Below are 26,604 nucleotides of genomic sequence, written 5' to 3'. Positions count from 1 at the left end.
TCAACCGTTGCAGTTTAATTGCTACCATCATCACTCTGTGTTTTCCCAAAATATGTTTGAACACAAAAGGCAGAATAAATATTGAATATCTTTATTGTAGAAATGCAGATTCAACAAAAAAATAAACAGAATCAAATATTTAAAAATTCTAATTAATGACTTTACAAACATTCGTTTAAAACATGTCCTCTCTAAACATTCAAATATTGCAAATAAATTACAAAAGTGTAATGTTCTTTTGCATAGGCAAAAAATAATTAGACTCCAAGTGTATACAATAAATATACAAGACTAGATAAGGAGGCGGACCAAACAGGAAAGCAAATTTCATCAGATGAACTGTACAGTACACAAAAACACTGATGTTCACATTGAGGTTGGTACTGTGCTAGCGACAGTTAGCCATCACTGATGACTAGTCCTTCTACTTGAGCTCCATTTGGGATGGGGACTTTTCAGGCTTTTTTGACCTCCTGTACTTGTAGGCCAATAGGATGGTGGCCACCAAGAGGACCACACCAAGGACCAACAGGACCCATTGGCCAGCTATGGCGGATGCGCTTTCCACACTCATACCCAGGAAGTCCACTTTATCAGCCTTCGGGTCACCTGCAGGTCACATGCATGAATTATAAAAATTAAGTCCAAAGCCTGAGGGATTTTCCCTCACAAATTCATTCATCCATGACTGTAATAATAGGATATCAACTAACTGGTATCCTTTAAATAAATAAATAAACAACATTTAACAAGATTTAGGTCTCCACAAGGAGGGGCTGTTCTTTCCTCAGACCGGTTCTACAGTAAAATAAGAGCAAGAGCAGTTCCAGGGTATGTGCAGGAAACCTGAAGTTAAGTGTGATACCCTTTAAAAGTGACCTGGTATAGGTATGTCATAAAGAAATACCCTAAAAAGTCATAAGATAGTATGTCAAAAATATTATAGTAGAAAAAATGTCATAGTATAGTATGTCAAGAGATACCCTAAAAAAATATAATATACAGTAGTATGTAAAACATATTAAACATTATGGTATTAAAAAAGGCATAGTATAGTATGTCTAAAAAAGTCATAATGTAAAATACAATAAAAAACTTCATAGTATTGCATCTCAAAAAGGTCTGTCAAAAACGCAAAAGGTGTAATATCATAGAATGTCAAAAGTATAGTACACCAAAAAATATTTTATTAAATGAATTGTCATTAAATTGTCATTAAAAACAGCTAAAAAAAAAAAAAAAAGGTAATATCCTAAAAAGATGATAGTATGTCAAAACAAAAAGATGAAGATCAGTGTAACTAACTCGCTTTGGACACAATCATGTCAAACTTTGAATGATTGACTGATTGATTTCCTGGAAATAAAAAAGAAATAAACTTTTTAAACCTCCTTTCCACACTACTTCATTATTCATGTTTGTATCTAAATTCTGCATTTCTCTCTTGATCTGCGTGGCAACAGCTGTGTTCTCTTTTTCTCACTATCTCCTCGCCCGCTCCTTCACTCTGTTGCTGAGAATCTCATCAATCTAATCTGCACACATCCCTTCGGCGGGATCTCATCAGTAAAACAAGAGGAGCGGGAGATTGATTTCACTGTAAGCCGCAGCAGAGGAGAGAAAAACAAAACGAATGCCTCTGTGTGAAAAACATTGTGCATTTTTGTCTCAGACAGAGTTAAAAAATCATTTGGTATGGTAATTTGAAAACTTGTTTAATACAAAGTGAATAGCCGTGCCTACATGCATGTGCTTTTGTTCGTGTTTTAGTGGAAGTATCAAAGCATATGGATGCTTTAATGTGTTGTACGTACTGATTGATTGATTGAATGGCTTCCAGTCATACTCGGGCCACCCGAGAATATCGTTGTTCTTCTTGTTCTCTTCCTCCAGCCATTGGATGAGAGGTTTGAAGTACTCCATGAGAGGCTGGGCGCTCATTTTGGGCTGGCCGGTGATCATGGCCATGGCCTCGGGCCAGGGCTTACTGAAGCCCAGCTTCATCACATCACTGCAAACGACAACACAGAGCGGGTCAGAGAGAAGGTCGGAGGAGACTAGGATCAGTACCAAGAGTTTCCCAGAGATAATTACACACATGGTGCAAAGCCTGTTTCCTCCAGATGCCTGCACTGACAAATGCTCTATGGAAGATGGATGTTTTCCTGTATGTACGTATGATGTATTCTAATGGGGAAACAAGCTGAGGTTTGACTTAACTTCCAATCACAGTGAGGTTTCTCATGTGGCTAATGAACCATGGGATATGGATCATACATAAAGGACAATTTAATGGAAACCTTGGAAACCATTGCATATCATTCCCCACCAGGGGCGGTTATGGGTGTGTACACCTGTGTGTGCATGCGCAGGTGTGTGTACTAACCCCATTAGCTTTCCAGCTTCTTTAGACTTGTAGATATCACAGGTATGAAGAGGCCCGACTTGGTTGGCAGCACCACACAGAGCCTTGTGGAACTGAAACTGGATGATGAAGCTGACAAAGTACCTGATTGGAAATCAAACACACTGTCATGACATCGCTTTAATGCCAGCAGGAAACAGAAAATCACTCAAAACTGGCACTGTCACATCAATCCACTGGAGTGTGTTGAAGCTGTTATCAATGTAGTTGTGCTCAATTATCAGGCGCTCTGATTATTCTGCATAATCAGGAAACTTTACCTCACATAGGGCACATTGGCAGGGATGTGGAACTTTGCACCCGGGTCAAAGTCATCCTCAGTACGGGTTACAGGTGGGCACAGTCCCTGGTACTTCATTCTGCAATGTAATGCAAAAGCATAATCTTATTGTTAAGTAAATCATTTACAAATGGATTCATTAATAACAAAATCAATCTATCATTTACTGATTAACTTTATTTTATTATAAAGGATTTCATTTTTATCAAGATGATAAACGTTGCACTTTGCTGTGTACTTTACCTGAGGTTCCACCACTCTTTATTGTATTCAGTCGATGGGATGCGTCCGTCAAATACCTTCCATCTCCACTGATCCATCAGATAGCCAAAAGGTAGGAAGGCGATCTTGTCAAGTGCCATGCTCATCAGGAAGTTGATATCACTCTCTAGAGGAGGGGACAGAAACACCAAAATAACGAGTTGTGTTATAACATCACATGTTTTTACAGAACTATACACTACTCATGGTCACAGTCACTCACCATAGTTGTTTTCAACTTTGTCCAAGAGGCCGATGCTCTGCAGATGTTTGGGTGTGGACACAGACAGGGCTAGCACATCACCAATGGCCTCATGGAAGCCGGGGTTGGCTCCATCACGGAAGGACACAGGCTGGTCTTTGTATTGCAGGAAGTACTGGACGTGGCCCATCTCATGGTGCACCGTGATCAGGTCGTCCATTGTCACAACAGTGCACTGTTTGATTCTTGAGGCACAAACAAGACCATAAATAAAATATAGAAAAATAACACATAAATATACAGTATATCTCCTTGGCTTGCATACACTTAACAGCTAAAAAATGGACAGAAATACAGAACAGAAAAAAAATAATAACCTGAAGTCTTTTCGATTATAGAAGTCCCACGCAGAGGCGTGGCACACCACCTGACGTCCGTCAGACGGCTTCTCCAGCATGGATTTGTCCCAGAACTCTTTTGGCATTGGCAGAAGACCCAGAGAGGTGAAGAAACTGTCAGATTCCTGGAACATTTTGGTGGCATTCCAGCCCTAAACAGGAAGAAAAGAGTTTATGTGAAGATGTAGATATGCGCATATATATATAAATAGTTTTGGAAGCAATGAAATATTCAACATTTGGTTAAAGCAACATCTATGTTTAGAAAAGGAATGACAGCACACAAAGTGTAAACAAACTATGATTTTAGAAGGATAGGAGGTAACATACCCTTGAAAATACAGTATACAGTATATTCATGTTTTATATACACTTCATGTCATTTAATCCTCTGTATTTATCCTTGTTCTGCTCAATCCTTCACTTGGACCACGTCCCAGTCAAATTTTCTCTCCTCCTTGACCTCTAAAGTGGTGGAAGAGTGCACGGGTTCTTGTGTATTCATGTGCGTAGTGGTGATCATATGCAACAGCCGACTAATGTGTTCATTCACCTTTGACACCATAGCAGGAGTGGCGTCAACCTGCGTGGCATCCGGGTAGGGGATGGCCAAATCCATTATGCCAGACCACGTCTGTGCCCACATGTTGCCTGAAAGGACAGAAGACAGCATTCATAGATTTTTTTTTTCTAAGTTATTGGGCAAGTCATCCTCTGCTCTGCCAGAGTTAAACCATGTGGGATTTGTGGCTGGGAGTCAGTCCAATCCCTCACCGTGTGGAACTGTCACACACAATCTCACGCTTGACGCCTCCGACGGCAAATTAAATCCCACCTAAATCCGAATGCATCTACCAGCCAACGACAGAATATCAACGGAGAATGCTTCCACACAAAAGGAGAGTTTAGGCTAGAGTGTTAGAATCCTTTAAATTCCAAAGGGACATACTGACTGAGACGGCATTCGGCCTGTGATCTCAGCCTCAACTCATGAAAACCTGATATAATCTAAGTGAAATTTCTGTATCTACAGTATTGTATATATTGTCTTTAAACAGTGTAGCTTTATGGAAAAAAACAGTCCCAGAACTTCCTTTTTGTTACTTACCCAGCAAATGAGCAGGAATGGGTCCCTTCAGGTTGATGTGCTTGGAACCATACTTTTTGTACAGAGCCCTGCGGACATAGGCATGCACGTTCTGATAGAGTGGCTCCAGCTCCTTCCACAGAGCCTCCAGGTCTTCCTCAAAGGTGGGAGTTTCATACAGAGAGCGCCAGAAAGCCCCGTTATCAGAGTGGCCTACAGACAGTACCAGGGAAGAAAACAGTCAGTGTGTATTGTAGGCAATGCACATTTTATGTAAGTTACATGAGTCATATGCAAACTTTTGAAGCTGCTACTGAAGCAAAAATATTCTAAACAATGAAAATCATGTCTGTATGGTCAATCAATCTGTTCTCCTCCCAGCTCATCATATACAGCTGTTTTGTCAGGACCCTTGTTGACCCCAGTTGTCAATGTAGCCTACTACTGTAGGCAGCCATGCACTTAAAACTTTGATGCTCCGCTATGATCACTGTTTTTAAACACAGGGAACACATTTTAACAATGTGAATTCAAATAAAGCTACAGTACGTGGTCAGGTTTAGGCAACAAAACCAATTGGTTTAGGTCAGGAAAAGATTGTGGGTGGGGTTAAAATGAGTGTGTTTGTAACGTAACTTTACAGATGCTTTACCCATTTCGATCCACGTGTGTGTCATGGCAACGTGGACGTTGTGTTCATGAACGGAAATAAGAACGGTCTCTTGGTTGTTTCTTTGACCCACCCACCACCCCAACCTCCTCCCAACAAGGACTTTGTAGCACTTAATCCTGGAGGACCTGCTCTGAAAATTTCATTTAGCTTCAGATGGGTTAACAGATGAAAGTCTGGTGCGTTTCATACAGACGCTCAAGGGTGCCTTGTGCATCGATATCAAACACTGAGGGCCTTTACGATGTAGTATTTGAGGCCTTGTGAATGAGAACAGGCTGGGTTACTATGAAGCCACTGCAATCAGCCAGCTTAGTTTAGCTCAGCACAAAGACTGGAAACGGGGAAACAGCTAGCTTTGCACTTTCGAAAGGTAACTAAATCTGCCTATAGCACAAGGGGGTCAGGTGCTAGACTATATTTTGACTGGGACCATGTTTGTAGACTTTCGAACGGCCCTCATTCTGAAAAGGGAAATTGTCAAACTGCTCTCCAGGGCCAACCTCTTGTATTTTTCAAGCACCAGAGATCAGGGAGAATCTCAAGTTGGACTACTCTTTAAGGTCATACCATTGAGTTTGGCAGCTGTGTTTGCCAGTTCAACGTATCTCTTGTAATCCTTGCGAAGCACTTTGCCGGCAGCATCTCTCCATCCTTTCCAGGCAAACAGCAGTTCATCATAATCCCTGGACTCTGCCATGATCTTCTGGAGATCTGAAAAACACAGTGAATTGTTTTATTTTTTTCTTGTGAAATACTTGAGGACAAGGAGATGATTATTGCACATATCACAAGTATTACTTTATTTCCTACTAGTCAATAATAACATGTATCAATTACCAATATGCACAGAATAATTTGCCATTAAACTATCTGTTAAGTATTAAGCAACTACTGCATATATACTGTATATGATACAATTGCTTCATGATTTATTTTATTTAATTATATATGTATATTTATTTTATTTTCCCTATTATGACTGGCATAAATGTCATAGTCTTACCTGGATCCAGTGGATGGCAAGTCCCATCATCTCTGCACACCTCCGCCACACTGTACTTGGTCTCCATGTTGGATAGGAGATTGTTGAACTGACAAAGTAAAGGCATCCACCAAGCATTAGATCCCACTGCAACCATCAGCAATCATCTGGTTTTGATATTTACATGTACCAGCTTTCTAAAGTGTGCTCAGGTGGAGGGGAGAGGATATGAGCATGTAGGAGAAACAAATGACTGACAATGATATGAATAAGAGAATCACCAAACAATATGTTTAGCTTAAATAGTTCACATATTGACACTTGCTACAGTTAGTGCTTATTTTTTAAGTACTTGAGTTGGTTGGTACTTGTTTGGAATATGTATTCCTTTGTGCACAGCTACAACTCTGTGTCTGTTTCCTTTACAACTGCTACAGTTTGCAAATAGCATGGCACATACAAGTTCATGGCGGCTGGCTATTGCTAAGTTGCTCCCAAGTAAACTACTGTTAACAGGTTTAAAAAAACGTATGTATATCTGCAATTTTTTTTTTTAAATGTGGACTTTCCACCACATTCACATTGGACTGACTGACTCATTTTGATGGGCAGCACAAAGGGAAGGGTTAAAATATCAGAGCACAACAAGCAAAGATTGCCGAAAAGAAGAAGTGTTAGTCAGAATATAAATAAGATAAGTATGATAAATAGCATTAATGATCTTGAAAAGTCTGCAGACTAACTCATTTGAAAGTGTGTGTTAAATTAAACTAGCATATGCAGTATAGAAATGACCTCCCTTCATGCTCGGATTACATAATTAGATATTTGCCTGTAACTATCTGCTCAGAGCCATGCATTTTAAATAGGTGTGGTCCTGCACAAAACGTGGTGGGGGAGAATTTTTTTTAAAGTTACTAGACATAACTCTGGTTCTAGGTAGTGAGTGAGTGCAAAGATTTGTTTCAGGGGTGGAGCCTCAATGGATTAAACCAGTAGTGAAGTCTGTTAGAGAGCGTAGCAAGTATGAAATAGCAGCCTGTTTAAGGTAACACAGCTCACAGTTACTGTTAATGGCTGTTTATTCAGTAGTGCACATGTTTGCACAGCTCTAGATTAGGGCTTTGGTGATCAGCCTGAAGTGTCTTTAGAATTTCAGTGTTTTCAGATGGAGGGCTGATGATTTTGGAGGGTTGATTTAACATTGTGATCACATTTTTCAGGTAGTATTGCAGATCTAATGTCAACATAGCGTCTGATTTTCTGCCTAAAATTGTCGCAAATTAACAACTTCCACATTCAACTCAACCAATAAAACGGTTTCGGCCTCCAGACCTTCTGTGTCTTGATATTTGTAAAACTAAAACCATTTCCGCCGCACCTCTTCCAGTTGTGGCTTGGACAGCGCGGCCCTCTCAATGTCGCTGAGTTTTTTGATGATGCGCTTGACCGAGCCGTCCTGGAAGTCAGTGGTGTCGTACTGGCGGGCCTTCTGTCCATACTTCAGGGTGTGGGATGACATCGCCAGGCTCTTGGCAAGCTAAAGAGGAATAATGAATACTCTTTAATTTTTATGTTTTTACATTATGTGTCAGTGGAAATGGATGGATGGATGGATGGATGGATGGAAGGATGGATGGATGGATGGATACATAGATACATGAGTTGATTGGTGACTCACTGGTTCAATCAATTATTGATTCATTGACACATTTTTGATTAAGCAATCATTTTATTGATTCACTGATGTAATGCACAAAATCAACATGAGATGCAACAGTCCTTCACATCTGATCGATGATAGTTGATGCTTAAACAGTGTTAAGGTGATCTCAGTGGAGTTGGTCTGTCAGAGGATCTCACCATATCCTTCTTATTGGCTTCGTTGATGTCGGTGTTGTAGTTCCAGGAGGCCTCAGTGTATTCGTTCCACACCACCTCAGCTGTGCTGTTGTACTCGTCCAGAAATTTCATTGCATCGAGCTCATCTGTATTTTTTTCTGGGTAAATAAGAAAAGGGACAAGTCAGCTGATATACTTTAATTAAAGATGCATTTGCTGCAATCTAAAAAAAAATACACATTTTAGCTAAATTACAACGTGTGAACTATGATTATGATGTAGACACCAGAGGCTTTTCATTTTTTTTTAGGCGTATTCTTCCAATGGATAAGAAAACTGTATTTTTCTGTTTGTGTGCAAGCATGCAGAAAATAATCTTGGAACAGACTGTGAGACATGATACCAAAGCAATAGAGACACAGTTTGCACCACTGTACCACATCTGATCCACCCTGCCCCGCCACCAATTGGTTGTTAAATTCTGAAGAGAAAATAAAAGGCTTCTTCACCTTCTTACATGCTGATTTATTTAGAATAGTTCTTATATTGTATTCCTTCCTTCATGATAATGTTAATGGTCATCTTTTGTTATTTTGCCCATTCGTTTACCATTCATTTTGAGCAGTACGCTTACCAATATCCTCAGGGTAGCCCTCTGGGATGGGTGGGACCCAGTTAAAGTCAGGCCATCCTAATGTCTCATTCACATTTTGCTTTTCCAGCCAATTAATAATTGGTTCAAAGTATTTCATCAGTGAGCTGGCGTCCAATTTGTTGGTCCCTATAGCTTCCTGGAGCACCACAGGCCAAGGTTTGGAGGAGCCGGCCAGAAGAATTTTCCTGGAAGGGGTAGAACAAAATTGTATCAACAGCTTCACAGCTTCCCTATACCCATTATTCATGCATTGTGTAATTAACATGGAGATTCAATCACATACTTTAAAATGGCCCCTGCTTCTTTAGAGCGGTAGATGTCACATGTGTGCAAGGGACCCGTGTGTGTGGCTGCTTCGCACAGTTTCTCGTGAAGCTGGAACTGCAGGATGAAGCTGACAAAATACCTGCATAAAGAAAGAATGACCATCTCTTCAGTGAATTATATTGACACTACTTTCCAAAAAATTTCAAAGTATTTTGTTAAAAGTTTAAAAAAAAATTTTTTTAAAGAGGTGCTATTCCCTACTTTTAGGTAAAGACTATTAAAAATCTTTCGTACTTAGATACGACAATAAGAATCCTTTAAGCATGTGTTTCAGCAACCAGTACACAATATGTGTTTGTTTAAGTAAGTATGTGTGTGTTTGAGTACCTGTCAGTCACCACATTGTTAAAGAAACCAGCTGGAGTCAGAGGCTTTTCTTTTAGAAGCTTCCTGCTATTGTAGAGTTATTGTATCGTTTTTAAACCACACTCAAGTGCCAGTAATTGAGTCTGGATTACAACACACAATACCTTAATTTCCCAATCATTACCGTATTCACATATTTCCCTGGTGCCCTTATACTGTATTAAAGCCAAGGCACGTACACAAACATGTACACACATCATGATTGTGAAGTTAAAAGGCATCATTTCATGGAATTTAAATGTTTCAAGTCTGTGTCTGTAAAGTGAATCAGACTGCTATAAATATATGTCATGAAAATATCAATAGTCCAAGCTAATGTCTTTATCTCTTCTGTGTGTAAACCATTTGGTGGTAGCGAGGCTGAAACAGAATGCTACCTGATGTATGGCGTGTTTCCAGGGATGTGGTATTTTGCTCCAGGATCAAAGTGCTCCTCTGAACGTCTGGTGGGTGGGCAGATACCTTGATATTTTGTCCTTTAAAATGAAATAATAGATAGATTTAAAACACACTGGCATACACTGCTTACATTACTTAGACATGAGCTCTGGGAAGATAATCAACTTATAATTATTGTCTGTTTTTGTTTCTTCTGAGGTTTTATGTATCCATTAAGTGTCAGTTTTATATTTACTTGAGCCTACAGACATGACAGTGGTTGTATCAATTTTCTCAGTTGACTCTCAGCAAGAAAGTTCATAATCCCGGTTCCCAAAAATCAAACTATTCTTGTAACATGAAATATGCTGAAAGTATCCTATAATAAGCCTGTGCATGAAAGCCTACCTGAGGTGCCACCAGTCTGCATTGTACCGCTCTGGAGGTGTGTGCCCGCTAAACACACCCCATCTCCACTGGTCGATGAGGTAGCCAAAGGGAAGGAAAGCTATCTTCTCCAGAGCCATCTTTAACAGGTAGTTGGTATCAGTTTCTGCAGAAATACAGTTTATATTGTAAATATACATAATATACAAATAAACAAGTGAAATATCAATATTTTTTCCTTGTTGAGACGTGCTAAATCTTCATCTTTTGAAACATGCACACTGGATTTTTGGATTCAGTACTCCACTGAGAATCCCGATGTGGAAGTGCTAATACATTTTTAAAAAAAAAACATTTGATAAAGAATACAATATTCAAAGTTTCTCTGTGTAACATTCAGAAAACTCTTCTTATTAGCGACACCAGTGGCCGTGAGTAGAGTTGCTCGTACTCCATTGCCGTGAGCGAGTACTGGCCAAAACAGTGAGACTGAACATAATTGACCGTCATCCTGTTGGTATAATGCTGTAAAATTAATTACAGTCATAATTAAAATAACGCTAGCTTGCCGTTTGCAAATCACTCCATCAACCACCAGCAACACAAAGTAACCGACAACAGATTCATGCCCACAGCTGGTGGGCTTGGTGAGCTAACATGAGCAAGTAAACTAACATTAGCAAGCTAGCTGTAACTTTTGTAACTGTAACATTAGCTGTATTTTGCTGTCAGCTAACTAGCAATCCAGCCACATTAGCAAGCTAAAACCACAAATATTTCACATCAGTGTTTCCTCTTTGATTACTAGGAAAAGGGTTTTATTGTAGGCCTACCACCACACATGCTATGCCTCCGCTACACACACTCTCTACAGCAGCCAGAAGCCTATGTACCATGAGCAAGCGTAAACCCAAGCACCATGAGTTTGATCCCGGACTGCCAGAGCAGCAAACTAGGTGAGTTACTGCCATTACACAGGACAGCTACCAAACTTAGGTCAATTGTACACCGCTGCTGCAGAATGTATAAGAGAAGAACAGTATGTGTAGACTCTGACAGTTAATTTGTTGACGTTAGAGGACTTCATTTAGCTATCACTGTTGGCTGTAGGCTAACTAAAGAAAGGCGAGGGACTCAGGAGCATGCAAAATGCCACATCCTTTTGAGTTTCCTGGAAAATCCATCCAGAAACCTTTACATAAAAAACAATTCATACGTGTAAAATGTTACACACAGAACCTTTAAGAATTGATCTAATTAAATGTTGGCAATTCATCTCATTACCAGGGTCAGAGGTTACAGTGTCCAGCAGATTAATGGTATGCAGATGTTTGGGTGTGGAAACGGAGAGAGACAAAACATCCCCAATAGCTTCATGAAAACCGGGGTTGGCTCCGCGACGATAGCCCACAGGCTGGTCCTTGTACTGCAGGTAATACTGGACGTGCCCCATCTCGTGGTGTACAGTAAAGAGCTGCTCCATTGTTACTGTGGTGCATTGCTTAATCCTAAACAGGATAAAATGACTTTGTATTACCAAGTTTTATTAACAAGATGATCATCTTGTAATGTATTATAATTAATTTTACCTGAAGTCTTTGCGATTGTAAAAGTCCCAAGCAGACGCATGGCACACCACCTCTCGACCTTCAGGCTTCACCAGCATGGATTCATCCCAGAACTCTTGAGGCATCTCATCTAAATCCAGAGAAGTGAAGAACTCCTCGGCCACACGAAACATGTGCGTGGCATTATAGCCCTGAGGAGAGGAAGCAATCAAGTCTCAATTCAGCCCATTGCTATCTGAAAAAAACTATTACAGTCAATTCCAGTGGCACAAAACCTTTCCCCTATACTTACTTGTTTGACCATTTCATCAGTCACATCCAAGTTTGGTTTGTCAGGAAATGGGATCATCATGTCATAAATATTGTTCCAGGTCTGGGCCCACATATTTCCTGAGGGTGGGGAAGAAAACACAGTTAAGCAACAACTCTGACTTGTTTGGGGATACTCCGCTCAGGGGCACTATAGGAAATGCTTCATTCAAAGCAATGTGATAAGCACACAAAATGACTTGCCATGCATAGTGTGTACGCATTTTAATACTATATTGTCCCCGGCGGGTGGAGTGGGGTTTCAGAACTTTAGGTATGATAGTATTTTTTTCTCAACTAAGAGATTTCCTCATCCCATCTAAACAAATCCCTGCCGATCAAAAAGATGTAATACAAGATTTGCAGGTAATAACACAGAATCAAATGAAGGCAACTTTTAGCTAGGGAAGAGATGGCACACTCTAAAGATAAAGTTCGATCCATGCTTACATTAAAGATCCACATTTCATATTTCTGGATAATATCATATTTGTGCTCCGGCTACTGCAAAATAAAGATGGTTGTTGTACTTTGTGTTTAGAAAAATATAGCCGTGGAGTACACACACGTTTTTTTTTTAATGTAACTGTTCACAGAAAATAAAGAAATATGCCTCCCCCAACCTCAACTTTCCTGTAATGATTGTCGTACAGCCCCTTATGTCATGCAGCACATACACGTATTCCTGGCTTTTGTCAGCGGATAGTGTATGTTAGCAAAAATAAAACGTCCAGTTGTACCTAGCAGGTGGGCAGGGATGGGTCCTTTAAGGTTGATGTACTTGGAACCGTACTGGTTGTAGAGTTGGCGTCGCACAAAGGCATGCAGGTTCTTGTAGAGGGGTTCAATGGTCCTGTAGAGTCCCTCTATATCCTGCTCAAAGGTATTAGACTCATACCATGAGCGCCAGTCAGCTCCAGTATCAGCAAACCCTTAACAGGACAAAATGTTAATGCTTTCTGTTTCACTCTCTTTTGCACTGTTTTCTTTCCTCTATAAGTCATTTCTACCTATTTACTCTCCTTGTTCATTTGTAGCATTATTAAGCTTGTGCTCTCGATGTAAAAAAGAGTAGGGGAAGTTCTTACCATCAGCTTTAGAGGCTTTGTTGCTGAGCTCCACAAATCTCGGGTAGTACTGCTTGAGAGGTACACCTGATGCATTGTGCCAGCCCTCCCATACGTACAGCAGCCTCTTGTAGCTTCTGGAGTTGGCCATGATGTCTGTGAGCTCTGCAAAATGAAAACAAATCACACCCTAAATAATGTAGTATAAAGTGAGGCTGGTGCATAGACCGAAAAATCCTGGGTTTTTCCTAAAACAATGAAGACGTATTGACAATTAGATAACTTCGTGCTCTCAGCAGGGAAAGGCTAGAACAGACGCATTATTCCAGAGATTATCTTTGAGTTATGACAACTCCGTGATATTCTGAGCGTCATAAAAAAAAGTTTATCTTCAAAATGCCAGAAATAGGAAATGACTGTGAAGCAAAGGAGAAAGTTGAAGACCACAGAAGACAGTGGAATGGTGGAAAAAATGATTGTTGACAGTCTGTTTGTTATTATAATGAAGGGCTGTACCATGTACTTTGAATAACCCTGTTCCACCTTAGATTGTTTCCAAGACCAAGGAACCAGTACTCACTATAGGCACTGCACTTTAGAAACAGTAAATTAGCATATTTATTTGTATGGGTTATCACTTTAAGAAGAAATTATTTTTGTCATTCTGTGTGTTGGCAAGCTCACAATGACTTTTGGCAGTTTTTGCTAACAAAAACAGAGCTATTGTTCACAGGCTATTCCTGCAGAGTTAAAAGCTGATGATGTTTCTATAGCTTCTTACTTAACACTCATCCACAACACTTCCTTTGGAGACCTCTCTGAAGTCATTCTGCCCATCCTGTTACTTTTCCAAGAGCAGATAAGATCTTAAACCACTTAGGACTGTTTTTCTTTCTAGACTTCCCCTTCACTTTGTTGTGTGTTTCATAATCCTCAATCACTCTGTTCCTGTTTCTTTCAAATAACACCAAAGCATCTGTATCACGTGCATTATGAGCCTTAAACTTAGACATTATTAGATATTTACTCACCAGGTTCCAGGCTCCAACTTACGTTCGGCTCTGGATGCACTTTGGCCGTTGAATAAATATTGTCCATGGTGCTGAGAATTGTGTTATACTGGAGGCAAGAAAAAGAGATATGAAGTCAGCACCAATATGTCATACGTTATAAAACGTGACATTTTTCACAAAATGTAACAAGGAGGAAAATATGAAATACAAAACGAACCTCTTCTCTTTCATTCTGGGGCAGGTTGGCGGCTCCCAGTATCTTGACCTTATCCATCAGTTTTTTGTCAGAGGCAAGAAGAGAGTTGAGAACATCAGGAGAGAAGACTTGTTTGGCCTTCAACCCCCATGCTGAGGAGAAGGCCTGCTCTTCAAGGGATGCATTTACCTAAAGACAAGAAGAAGTGAATGATAACAACATATCAATTACTCCGAAAAATCTTTAATCTGCCAAGAGAGGCTAATGACTATGTAGCATTAATCATTTAGCTTCTTCATGCATCGAAGTAAGTTCTTATTACCAAGCAAGAGCCATCGTTATTTTGCTGTGTATAGAAAGTGAGCAGTAAACTGCGTAAATTGGGATTAGAAGAGGTTATCTTTGTTGAGCGGTGTGGGAGGAATCATCTGCAGCTGAGTGTGGCCAAAATGAAGGGGGAAATGGTGGAAATGAAGAGACACTCACACAGACTTGATTATCCGTGGGGTCTAATGGACAGGGAACAACAACATTTTAATCTACTTTTTTAAGGAAGCTCAGGTTGTTTGATCAGTTTGTCATTATACATGCCGTCTTTTTCACTACTGAAAACTATTGGAAAATACAGTTGACAAAGTAAATGATTAACAAGAAGTTATAAAGCTATAAACAAAGGCCTGAAGAACTGTTTACACAGTAACGGCTGCAGATAAAAGACTACCACATTTGTTTGTACGGTAAAAGAAGATGTGGCCTTAGAAGCGGCATGTCTGTGTGCTTGTGTGCGTGTGCTTGCGTGTGTTGGAACAAAGCACATAAAAAGCGGAACAGTAAAATGAATCATGTTCTTCCTAGCCGACTTCCAAAAGCATCAACATCTGATCACTTCATTAGACGGAGTTTGTGAGCAGCCAAACATCACAGAAAAGACTTCAAAAGTATTTTAATCGTAATAGGGGTACTACAGCGCAAGAAGATCACCATTTGTTTTTAAGCAGTTAGTGTGAAAGGTTGGATGGATTACAATGAAATCTAGTGCAGGCATTCATGGTCTTTGCAATCATGTGTCATAAAAAGCATCATGTTCCCATCATAGACTGTATAAAACATGGACGTAGTCTCCATGACGTCACCCATAGGTTTCTCAAGAGCCATCGTGAAGCTCAAAGTGGTTGGCTCCGACCGTCACCATCTTGGCAGTGCCTGACATCATCTAACTCTCAGCTAATTTAAAAAATGGAGCTATAGAGAACAAAACCATTATTTATTCCCAGTAGTAAACATGTTTATTTCTGCTGTAAAGTTGGGCATGTTAACATGGGAGTCTATGGGGATTGACTTGCTTTTGGAGCCAGCCTCAAGTGGCCATTAGAGGAACTGCAGTTACATAAGTTAGGTACATTACGTAATTTAACATATAAGTTAAAATGTCAGTGTACAGTCTGCTGGGAGAATGTCCTATGCAACTTTAATTAGAAACGTCTTTGTAATATGTCAAAAACAAACGTAACATAACTAGAATTAATGTAGTTGTATGGGAACATAATTTTGAGGAAACAGGGCTGGATCTTTGTGAACTTTGGTGACTTTTGCCATCATTTCAAATTTTAAATTCTATAAATTTACCTATCAAAAAATGTGTATTTCTTCACAATGCAGGCAACACACTCTTGTTATCCGACTCCTATACCTCGCAGCCTGTCTTCACGTGTGCCTCGATGTATTCCTTGACAGCAGTGCCAACACATCTCTCCTCTGGGGTCAATAAAGTGCTCTATCTGTCTATTGGGAGCAAGGGCAGAGCAGCAAAACAGCCCTAGTTCAAGGATAATATTTCTGAAAAATGCCTTCGTCAATGCTCAAGTACACATGCTTCAATATGACCTCACTGAATCTCAGGAGCTTTTCTTTATGGCACTCTGGAAGGTCATGGACGTGTATGTTCTCGGTATGTAATGACAGTGCTGGGAGAGTGGAGTCAAGGCTGCTGTGGAACATTATTACATGGATAGTTTATGTGTGTCACTGATTTGCTCCAATTCAAAATGATAAACTACTGCTGTATTGTAACATTATGTGCCTCATATTCTGCACCTTTAACATTGTATTGGCCTTTTATTGGCCTTACCCTGTAAAGTGAGCTAGCTTACCCTTGGGAAAATAGGAAATACCTGCACACACTAATGTTGAGGTAATCACATCCTGATAAAACGGACTAAACACTAGCTTCATTCCAGTGATGTTTTCATTGAAGCCTTTCTTATCTGTGTCTTTCTCACAGCCTTCACTGAAATAACAGGAGGGAAAACTGGTGACAGTAAGTTGAGGTATTAGCTCTGACCTCGGTGTTCTTCCTCTCAATCAGTCTTTTTTTTCCAATCATTTTTTTCCCAGCCTGCCTACACCCATCCATCCACCCAGATAATCAGTCTCAACCAAAGACACAGGCTGAAATGCCTTTTTTTCCCAGATGTTCTTTTTCTCAAAGTCTTTTTGTAATACAAGCTTTAATGTGTGTTGTATTTTGAAAAGAGTTTACAGTACCTTCTCATTAACAAATCTTTATACCCAATTTATTTCTAAAATGTGAACACATGCTCTTTGAATGTTAGCTCTTTCATTAAGCATTTAGGTAAAGAGTTATTTGAAGATATTTGTATATGAAATACCTACATGGGCACATGGGAGGGCGTATAAATAGCACGCCACTTTTCACGACTTTCATGACCTTTTCGCGTGCATGTCTACGCATATAAAGCTTTTCGCGTGTCATTTAACCCCCGTAGTTCCCCATACACTTCTATTGTGAGCTTTTCGCGTGTCATTTAACGCCCGCCATTTCAGCCATCCTTCACATGAAATATTGCTTTAAAAATAACCCTCTGACAGAAAGCTCCACCACACGTGGGTTTTCCCTCAATGACATTTGTGCGTCAAATGACAACGCCATCTCTGCACAATACAAGTCAATTGAGACTAAATGGCGTGAAATGACACGCAAAAAACATGACATGCGTTGTAATTATACGCAAGATGGCTTGAGAGAAATAGCGTGTCATTCACACGCCTTTTGGTGATACCAGGCTGGAAATACTAAAGACTAATTTTGCTTGGCTGACAAAACAAACGTTTCCAAAAATGGATTTATAGTATTTCAAAATGAAACTTTACTTTAAGCTAGTTCTAAAACCTCACATTCAAATCGTGTGGAAAAAATGTCTGTTGTTTTTTTTTTTAATGAGCCTTGAGTCTGATTGTGACACTTGAAGGCAGCTGGTGTTTCAACCTGGGGTTCAAAGGACATCAGCCATTGATATTCACTCTCATTTGTTTTTATTCGCCATGATTAGAAGCTTGTGAACTGATCCTCATTCTGTTTGATCTTCCACACGTCTAACGTGAGCCTCATTTGCACCGAGACCAAATCCCCCTCACCTCTGAAGCTGAGGAGGAAGTGTGTTTGCGTGAATGCGTGATGGCGTGTACTTTACTTACTTTTGTAATTTAATATGCCGCTTTATTCTAATAATTTCAATGTAATGTAATCCATTTTCAGTGCAGCGCTAAGTGGAATTCCAGCATTAGAACATTTCTCTGTTAGGCTGAATGGTCATGCTCCCCCCTGGCTGCCAGTTTACATGGGGCTCAGCACTCTGATCCACTTTCATCCCGTCTTTGAACTGTCTGTGTTCATACAATCCCGTTCATTTTCCACCTTACATCTCTGGCACACTCTTGAGAGCAGAACACATTCTGCAGCCCGACCCTGTTGACACTGATGTGGTGGGGTTTAGTATCTACACCTGTTCAATGTGTGAGAAGACCAAAGCCTGGATAGTGAAGTGAAATCCTGTTGTGACAGCTGTCCAAGCACACAAGGGGAGGGAGTGTGCTGGCTGGACAATTTGCTTTCAGTAGTTGGTTTAATGACAGAAAAAGCTTGTATTGTTTGCACATGTGTGCATTGACTATGACGCCCGAAGGCAACGCTCTGTCACACTTTTATAGTTTCATTGGCTAATGCAATCCCCTGCCTCGCTATACTCTTATCCTGCTTTATAGCCGGTATCTTCTCTCCCTCATCTACCCCGTTTATGCAAATGTTTCTCAGCCATATGTTGATAGGAAACTGTAAAACTTGCTATTCACGTAATGTCCCATAACGGGCCTACTAAAAAGCCCCATTTTGAAAATCTTGCAAAGGTGAGGCATTTTATCGGCTGCAAATTCTGCTACATGGGACCATAAAGAATACCATCTGGAGAAATGGTATTAAGCAAAATATCATCAAAGAGACAGTTAAACAAATGAATAGCCAACATAATAGCATGCAAGACCTCCTCGAAATATATTCAAAACTTGAAGACGTTTGCACTGCGGGGATTCAGATCTGTTTTATAATTCCAGTAACTCACAAGCTGAGTTGGCTGCACTGCAAGGAAACTGAGCATGTAATTCTTGAGAGATATGAATAGGGGTGATCTCCAAAATCAAACAGGGCTCAGTTCCACAGAAAGCCTTGACAATTCATGCATTTATGGTGACGTGCCAGTACTGGCAAGAACTGATGTAAATGGGCCAATTTCACACCAACATGAGAGAAAAGGTTCACCTATAACAGGGGTAGGCAATTCCGGTCCCGGAGAGCCACTGTCCTGCATGTTTTAGGTGTCTCTCTGCTCTAACACACCTGAGTCTAATGATGTGCTCCTTAGCAAGCAGCTGAAGCTTGTCACAGTTTGATTATTGTTAGGCTCTGAGCTTGAGGGGACTTGTCCTACCTGAAGCTCTGAGTTGTGGGTCGTGATGTTGGTGTTGTAGTTCCAGCTGGCGGAGACACTGTAGAATAACACCTCTTCAGCAGTGCTGTTGTAGTCGTCGAGGAACTTTAGTGCATCAGCCTTGGTGTTCTGATATTCCTCTGGCAACCAGCTTGCTGGCAGAGCCTCAGAGAGTCCCAAGACTGGCAGCAGCAGCAGCACTGACCACAGGAACCTGTCCATGCCAGTGCCCATGGCTAGCCTCCACCAAAGAAAAAGTGGAGGAGAAAAACTGTAAAGTGAAAGAGTTGGAAGGATGAGCTAAAAATACACTTGCTCCAATGAAGTGAGAGTACACCTTCCCCCTGGAGCTGTTGTCTCATCCACTCCTCTACTGCTCCCTTCTTAGCCTCCCAGCCTGGTTGCTGGTGAAATGCAAAGAAGCCAAAGCAGGCTTCTTTTTAAGTGTCAGTTTAACCCAGCCCACACTTCTCTGCAGCCTTCCCTCTAACCACTTTACAGCACTGGAGACATTTCCCCCCCCCAGTTCCCTTCCTTACTACTATCTTTTCTCCCTCTCTTTCTTTTTCTGTTTAGCAGCCAGGATTCATACGGATGACAGCATCTTTTATCAGATCCAAGTTTCTGTAACTGTACGAGATGAGCGATAAGATATGAGACACCAGTGCAGTGTGCCTGCCTGCCTGCCTGCCTGCCTGTAGAGTTGCAGATCCTCAATAACTAGCACTGGAGTGTCTGGGAGGGACTCCACATACTTTGCTCTCTCAGTTCCCTCCTTCAGCTTAGTGACAACAGAGGGAGGGGGAGTTGAAATGAAAGAAAGCGGGGACAGGGGAATGAAATGGGGAGGGGGGCAGGATTGAATGCTAAGGGTTGAAAAGGATGTAAGAGATTAACAGAAAAAGTGAGCTTGAGGCACAAAATAGTGAAAGGCGCTCACCTTACCTGAGTTTTATACAGCACAGCTATATCTCCCTGTGATGTTCACACGGTAATATCAGCCCAATTCACGCTCTCTCATCTCATTAGTTGCCACTTACACAGGTTGAGTTCCCTTGTGTCAGGTCATTTTGTTTGCAATTAAACACACTGTTTAATTGCTGATCTTTTGAGTAATGTTATGTTGCGTCGACCTCTTTCATAGGTCTAGCTATGAGTTCTTGGGTTGTAATCGTTTTGCATGTTGTTAGGGTAAATAAAAACACATTTTTTAATATTAATACAATATTTAATACTTTGTGTCCTCATGGCTTGCTCCCTTAAACTCCCTAATCAGAGGAAAGAAAGTATTTCCTCATGTGGTGAATATTTACAAAGTACCCCATTAGGGATAAAAGGGATTTTCAAGATGTCGCATTTTTGACATCTTAATCTTAAAAAGCAGAGTGGACCTCTTTCAAAGATGTAAACATTAACATTCCAAAACAGCCCTAATGTATTTCCTGTTGCAGTGAAAGTGAATGACATTAGATGATAGGAAGTTACCAAGGACCAAGGCTGTTGCCTAGCAATGGAATTCCATTGCTATAGTCCCACTACTACTACTAACTACTCCCATACTGTACTGTAGCATATAATAATCCCTTTTTCATTGGCTGTTGCACAGCAACTGTCAGTGCAAGTACCAGCCACCGTGTGACAGTGTATTGCAATCATGCATTCAGATTAGCACTAGAGTATTCATGAGGGAGAATACATTCCTCAGAGCTGTTCATTTCCTCAACCTGAGGGAATAAGTAACACGTGCACTAATTGACCGAGCTGTTCTTTTTGAGGTGCTACACTGTCTATATATATATATTAACAGTATGTTCGGTGCAGATTTCATGAAGGAATATTAAATCTACTGTACATGACTATTTACAAAGCACACAGTGTATCTTTCAAAGAAAAACGTCTGCATTAAATATTTTTTGAGGCAGAGGAAAAAAACAAAAAACCACAGGTGTAATTTGACCTTTTGGAGTTATTATTTTTAAGGTTTTTTTAATTGATTAATTATGAGATTAAATCCCATTTGTTATCATATTTATGGTCAGCACTTTTTCTGCAACTGCCATTCAATACATTTACTTTAAGTAATTATCTCTTTTTATAGTAGTTTTTATCGTAAATGGCCGAATCCACCCCTTCCATGCTGGATTCTAGAAAAAATGCATGCACATGATCCAGTACAATTTTAATTTATTGATTAGAGTCTCACTGCTTACTGTTTGATTACTGTTGGCTCTCTTTACACTGTGTGGCGCTGTATTTAGTTATTGCCAGAGCTAAACTATTTTCTTGTGTTATTCCCTTTGGTTCAAGAAAGGTCTAATCAGCCAATATATATTTTATCCATTATGTTCAATTTCGATGAACAAATGATGAGCATGTTAGGTCAGTCAGTCCTTCAGCAGTTTCAATGTCAGCACAGCAGAGTTAAAGGTCCCATATTGTTATAAGTGAGATTACTAGATACTGTAAATACTGTGAAAGTATCAAACCGCTCACTCCACAGAGAAATACACACAGCCCATATTCAGAAAGTGTGTCGTGAGGACTTCTGTAAAGCTGCGCTGTCACAACTTTACTATATATAGTTAGAAAGTGATGCAGAGTGCATAGATGCCGAAGACCCTGAAACGCTGACCAATCAGAGCAGCCTGGGCTTTTTCAGGAGTGCGTCTTAAAGAGACAGGCGCTAAAGTGTTTCAGACATTAAATACAGGTATATTCAGACAGTATGAGAAAAGTAATGTGTTTATGGAACATTGGAACATTTAAACATGTTCTAGTAGAAGCCTAAAATACAGGAATGGGTCTGAAAATGAACATAATATGTTCCCTTTAAGTTCAGTTTATTTGACCTATTTTGTCCCATCCATCATCAGCTTCTGTTGCTATGAACCAGCTGATCATTTACTTGACCCTGGACTCTGACTGAAATTGGTTACTCTTTGAACAAGAATTAAAAATAAGCCATACTGAGTCCACAGAGAATGTGTATGGCTGCTTTCTTCTTTGCACTGTTTGGAGTGTTCAGTAACGTAAGTAATGGAGAGAAACAGAATGTGTACATGATATGAGCAGACCACCCGTATTCATGATTACACTCTGATTTTGTTACAGCCAAAAACAAACCCGAATCATCCTTCCAGCTGGTGAATCTCAAGTGTGAACTGTGAAGAGTCTGAAAACATTGACAGTTAGCTGAGAGGAAAGGTTTTTGAGTGAAAGCAACAAAACAAGGGAGTGCGTCTTTAAACTGCTCAGTGAGGCCCTTCAGAATGAAGCAGTGACTGAATGAGGCCATAAAACCATAATGTTTAAAAGAGTGATATTATATTGCACAAAGAGGGGGTCATACATCTTGAGAATCTGATTTCGGTGGGTTAAAGTTTGAATGCATAGTTTTTCTTTTCTAGACAACTAACAAGTCTAATTGTTTGATATGACTCATAAATAATCCTGGGTAATGTCGATCTACAGGTATCTGGCATGTTGATTTATAGCAGCTGGTGATAGTTATGACTCAATCAAAGTGTCTATTAACCTTGATATTAACATGACTACAGCAAATTGATATGTATGGTATCATAATAATATAATCCTTATCATTCAACGAATGTCCCTAAATTGAATCTCAACCTTAGAGATTGTCTTTGATGATGGAATAAATTATGAGTTTCCCTTTGGAACCGATAAATGTGTCATTTTAATGATGCTGACATTTTACTTACTGACACAAGGTTGAGCCATTTGTGATTCCTTGCACCAAACTGATTGCTAAAGTTAACTTTTAGCCAGTTAAATAATTAACACTGAAATGGTTACTGTGATGTGATCTCTTTTTTTTTTTTTTTTAAAAGGGAAATAGTGATCAAAGCTGAAGCCTGATTGGTGTTTGCCAGGTCAAGGCAGAAGGACTCATTATCTCCTCACAATGAGACAGAGATAGCTATTACATGAGTAGTTCAGGGTCACAATGGGTTCAGCTTTGGATCGCAGGATTTAAAATCACACCACGCTCTCCTTCAAACAACCCTCGGTGCTTAGATCTACCTCGATTGGGGCCAAACGAAGTCATCCTAGATATCTGCTGAGCCACGTAGCAGAAATCCCAAAAGAGATAAAAGGTATCTCAAAGATAACTTCAATGTTCCTGTCAACGTTCATGGTGCTGTTTCTGTAAACCTGAGACACATGTTCAACAAGTGGGCTGTGTACTGATTGACAGAGTACATCTTAGTTGGGCTGATAGGGATAGATGGAGCATTGTGATGAAGTGATAAGGCAGATATGCGGGTGTAAAGTTGCTGAGGTGAGAGACTTTTCATAAACTTGTGCAGGGGCCAGTTTCACAGAGATATGACATAGATATGGTCTTTGTTGTAAGACCATTCTAACAGTAATGTTGCTGCTAGATTAGTCAAGACCTTTTTAATTTAGAGGTGTAAACGTTCCTCCCACAGTCCAAAGACATGCACGTGTTAGGTTAATTGATGACTCTAAATTGCCCTTAGGTGTGAATTGTTGTCGGTCTCTGTTCGTCTCTATGTGTGATAGACTGGCGTCCTGTCCAGGGTGGACCCCGCCTCACGCCCGATGTCAGCTGGGATCGGCTCCAGCCCCCCCGTGACCCCGACCCCGGGATAAGCGGTTGAAGATGAATGAATGAATGAACGTTTCTACATACATATCTAAAGTCTAACTAGCAGTTCGATCTAAGCCAAAGTTAAAGCCGATTTGTGAACTTGGCCCAGGGCCATAGTATCTAGTCAGAAAATGACAATCTATGTTCAATAAAATGCCAAAAATAATGTTATACCTTTGATGAGAATTCCAAAGCTAGTGGTTTTGAGCATGTGCCTCGAGACTAATTGGAAATGAGTTTGTGTGCGTGCGTGTGTGTGTGTGTGTGTGTGTGTGCGTGCGTGTGCGTGTGTGTGTTTGTGTGTGTGTGTGTGTGTGTGTGTGTGCGTGTGTGTGTGTGTGCGCGTGTGTGTTTGTGTGAGTGTGTGTGTGTGTGTGTGTGTGTGCATGTGTAGTTGTGTGTGCGTGCACGTGCGTGTGACCTGACAATGTAGTTCTCCTGCAGTCTCCGGCATAATAATTGAATTTGGCTTCCTTCCTTTAATGGAAGTCTGTGAAGTGTGGAGAGGCTGTGATAGAGCCAGAACATCCAATCTCCACAAACAGGCATATATTGCACACCATTGGACATGGGTGCTGCAGTGCAGTATGTGTGTGATTGTGTACCGTAGGGTGTAAGATGATACTTTATCTCTGCTCGGTACTTTCTTCACCTACATTTTGAATCACTTCAACCCCATGCTCACAGCAACTTTACTCCAGGTTAAATTAATCTGCATTCATCCTGCACAATGCATCCTGTTCTGCAAAATCATGCAATAATAATACTAAAAGAGAGAATACAAAATGATAATAATAATTTAATAGTCTATGTTGAATCTAGATGGCAGGTAAGAGAAGGAGCTCTAATCCAACAGCACACATCTGTCCTAAAACAAGAACCTTGTTGTTGTGAACTGTTTCAGTGTTAAATCATTAAGCCATGAACTGACCATGGGAAGCTCCCTTTTGTTCTATCATTAAGAAATGAAAGAGATATTTCTGTTGCGTCATTGTATTTGTTAGATATTAAAGCAGTGTCTGGTTTAATATGGATAGTAAAGGTATCTTGTGGAGTTTTTGATTGTTGTTCCTGTTTTGTTTGTGTGTACGCATATCTGTCCTTGGTTCACACATCTCCACTGATAATAGAGCTGGGGCTGCACAATTTATCAAATATTAATCACAATCACGATTTTGGCTTCCCACAATAAATGAACACGCCCGACTCCGATATTAACATTTCAACAGCTCTGCTGCATATCAAATCAAGCACTTCCTAAACTAACACTATACTCCAGATTAAGATTTAGCCAGCCAGTGCCCTGCCAACATCACATACGGGCCGATCACTGTGTTCACCTACAGTAAAACCACACAGATTTCTACATACATCAGAATGCTAGGTTATAACCGGCCATACACTTCTCTGTGTGCTGCTGTGATGGAAGCTGCAGCGTTTCAGTGTCTATACTACATGCATAAATTAGAAGTAAGAAGCACAGAACACCCCCCCCCCCCCCCCCCCCTCCACTTTACATAATAACTTAATTTGAAGGTAAAGTTCTGTCTTTCAACTAGCAATCCCGGCTGGTTTCACACTTGGACAACTCTTCCGTGTAAACAAGATCATAAAACAGCAGTGTGCTGTTCATGCTGTCCTGACTGATGGATTTCAGTGCCATGAATCTGCAGCAGGAGGGGGCCCGGTGATTAACTATTTTTTCAGACGGTCCAGGATAAACATACTGAATCTGTTTTTTCATGAATACTTAACATGAATGTGATCTCTCCAATACTGATTCCTGAAGATAAAAAAGTGCATCATGAGTGCAAGTGTGGAATAATGACTGAATGGATAATTGAGGGTTACAAAACCCCGGTTGCGCATTTGAGGTTCAGGGATGACATCATGTCTGAGGTCAGTGAGAGGGCGAGAAGGTAAGTAGAGTGCTGTCCCTCTTCTCAGCTGCAGTAGGTGTCTCTACTGTATATCATATCATTAGGGCACATCTGTTGTCTGGTGTAGTGTGTTACCAACTTCATTAAATCATGCAGAACAACAAAAGCAAGGGATAGAATTGCAGCTGTATGTTAGTCCTTGTCAGAGACTGAGGAGGTTTATTGCTGCACAGTTAACAAAATTAAAATCAGAATCTATTGATTTCTTTATTCCATTAAATGTAGCTCGGCTAGAGCAGACCGCAGAAAAAACATCCATGTTTATGACATAGACTGTAAAGGATTTATAACAGTAATCAGTGTTATCATTATCGTGAACTTTGCAACTAATCCTTTCTTTCCACGCATAAACAAATTACATGGTGGCTTTGATAATTGGTACATTAACATGATAAGACCCCAGATTGTGCTGAACAAAAAGGGAAAAAAAATCTTCAAGTCATCTCTTATCTGCAGACAATGATCCTGATGATTCTGTAATACAAGCTAGAACAAACTGATAACAGCACATAATGTCGCAGACATTCACTGTAGCACTATCAATCAGATGTCTGGATTAATTTCAAAGGAAGGCGGAGGCTCGTGTGAACAATTATCAGATCCTTAAGAGAACATTAGCTAATGATTTTCTTAATGTTCACATACACATGGAGTTTAACATCATAGCAGGATGAGATAAGGTACTATTTTGTGTGGATACTCCAAAGATTAAATTTAGTGGAGTAGGGGGAAATAGAAGAATTTTATTTTTTTAAATCTGAGTCTGCTGAGCTGTGATTTGAGCTAAAGAAGACCATCGGAAGATGAAAAGTCAGAGCGTCATCAAAGTCA

At 40.2% G+C, this 26,604-nt stretch overlaps 1 protein-coding gene across 1 annotated transcript; it reads right to left on the bottom strand.

The window, feature by feature from the left end:
- Positions 1–353: 353 nt before the first annotated feature.
- Positions 354–19,567, bottom strand: ace (angiotensin I converting enzyme (peptidyl-dipeptidase A) 1). Its single transcript, XM_083933111.1, has 25 exons — positions 19,198–19,567; positions 14,438–14,605; positions 14,239–14,326; positions 13,229–13,372; positions 12,881–13,072; positions 12,124–12,221; positions 11,853–12,022; positions 11,548–11,771; positions 10,285–10,429; positions 9,876–9,974; positions 9,089–9,211; positions 8,785–8,990; positions 8,172–8,308; positions 7,690–7,848; positions 6,330–6,417; positions 5,894–6,037; positions 4,675–4,866; positions 4,120–4,217; positions 3,546–3,718; positions 3,190–3,413; positions 2,949–3,093; positions 2,686–2,784; positions 2,387–2,509; positions 1,815–2,011; positions 354–609 (listed from the first exon to the last, which is right to left on the bottom strand). The coding sequence occupies exons 1-25, from the start codon at positions 19,429–19,431 to the stop codon at positions 425–427; spliced, it is 3,855 nt and encodes a 1,284-aa protein (XP_083789237.1). The 5' UTR covers positions 19,432–19,567; the 3' UTR covers positions 354–424.
- Between the last annotated feature and the right edge of the window lie 7,037 nt (positions 19,568–26,604).

The sequence above is a fragment of the Echiichthys vipera genome (genome assembly GCF_963691815.1).
Source record: "Echiichthys vipera genome assembly, chromosome: 18".
Taxonomy (NCBI): Eukaryota; Metazoa; Chordata; class Actinopteri; order Perciformes; family Trachinidae; genus Echiichthys; species Echiichthys vipera.
This window is presented reverse-complemented; position numbering and strand designations above follow the sequence as displayed.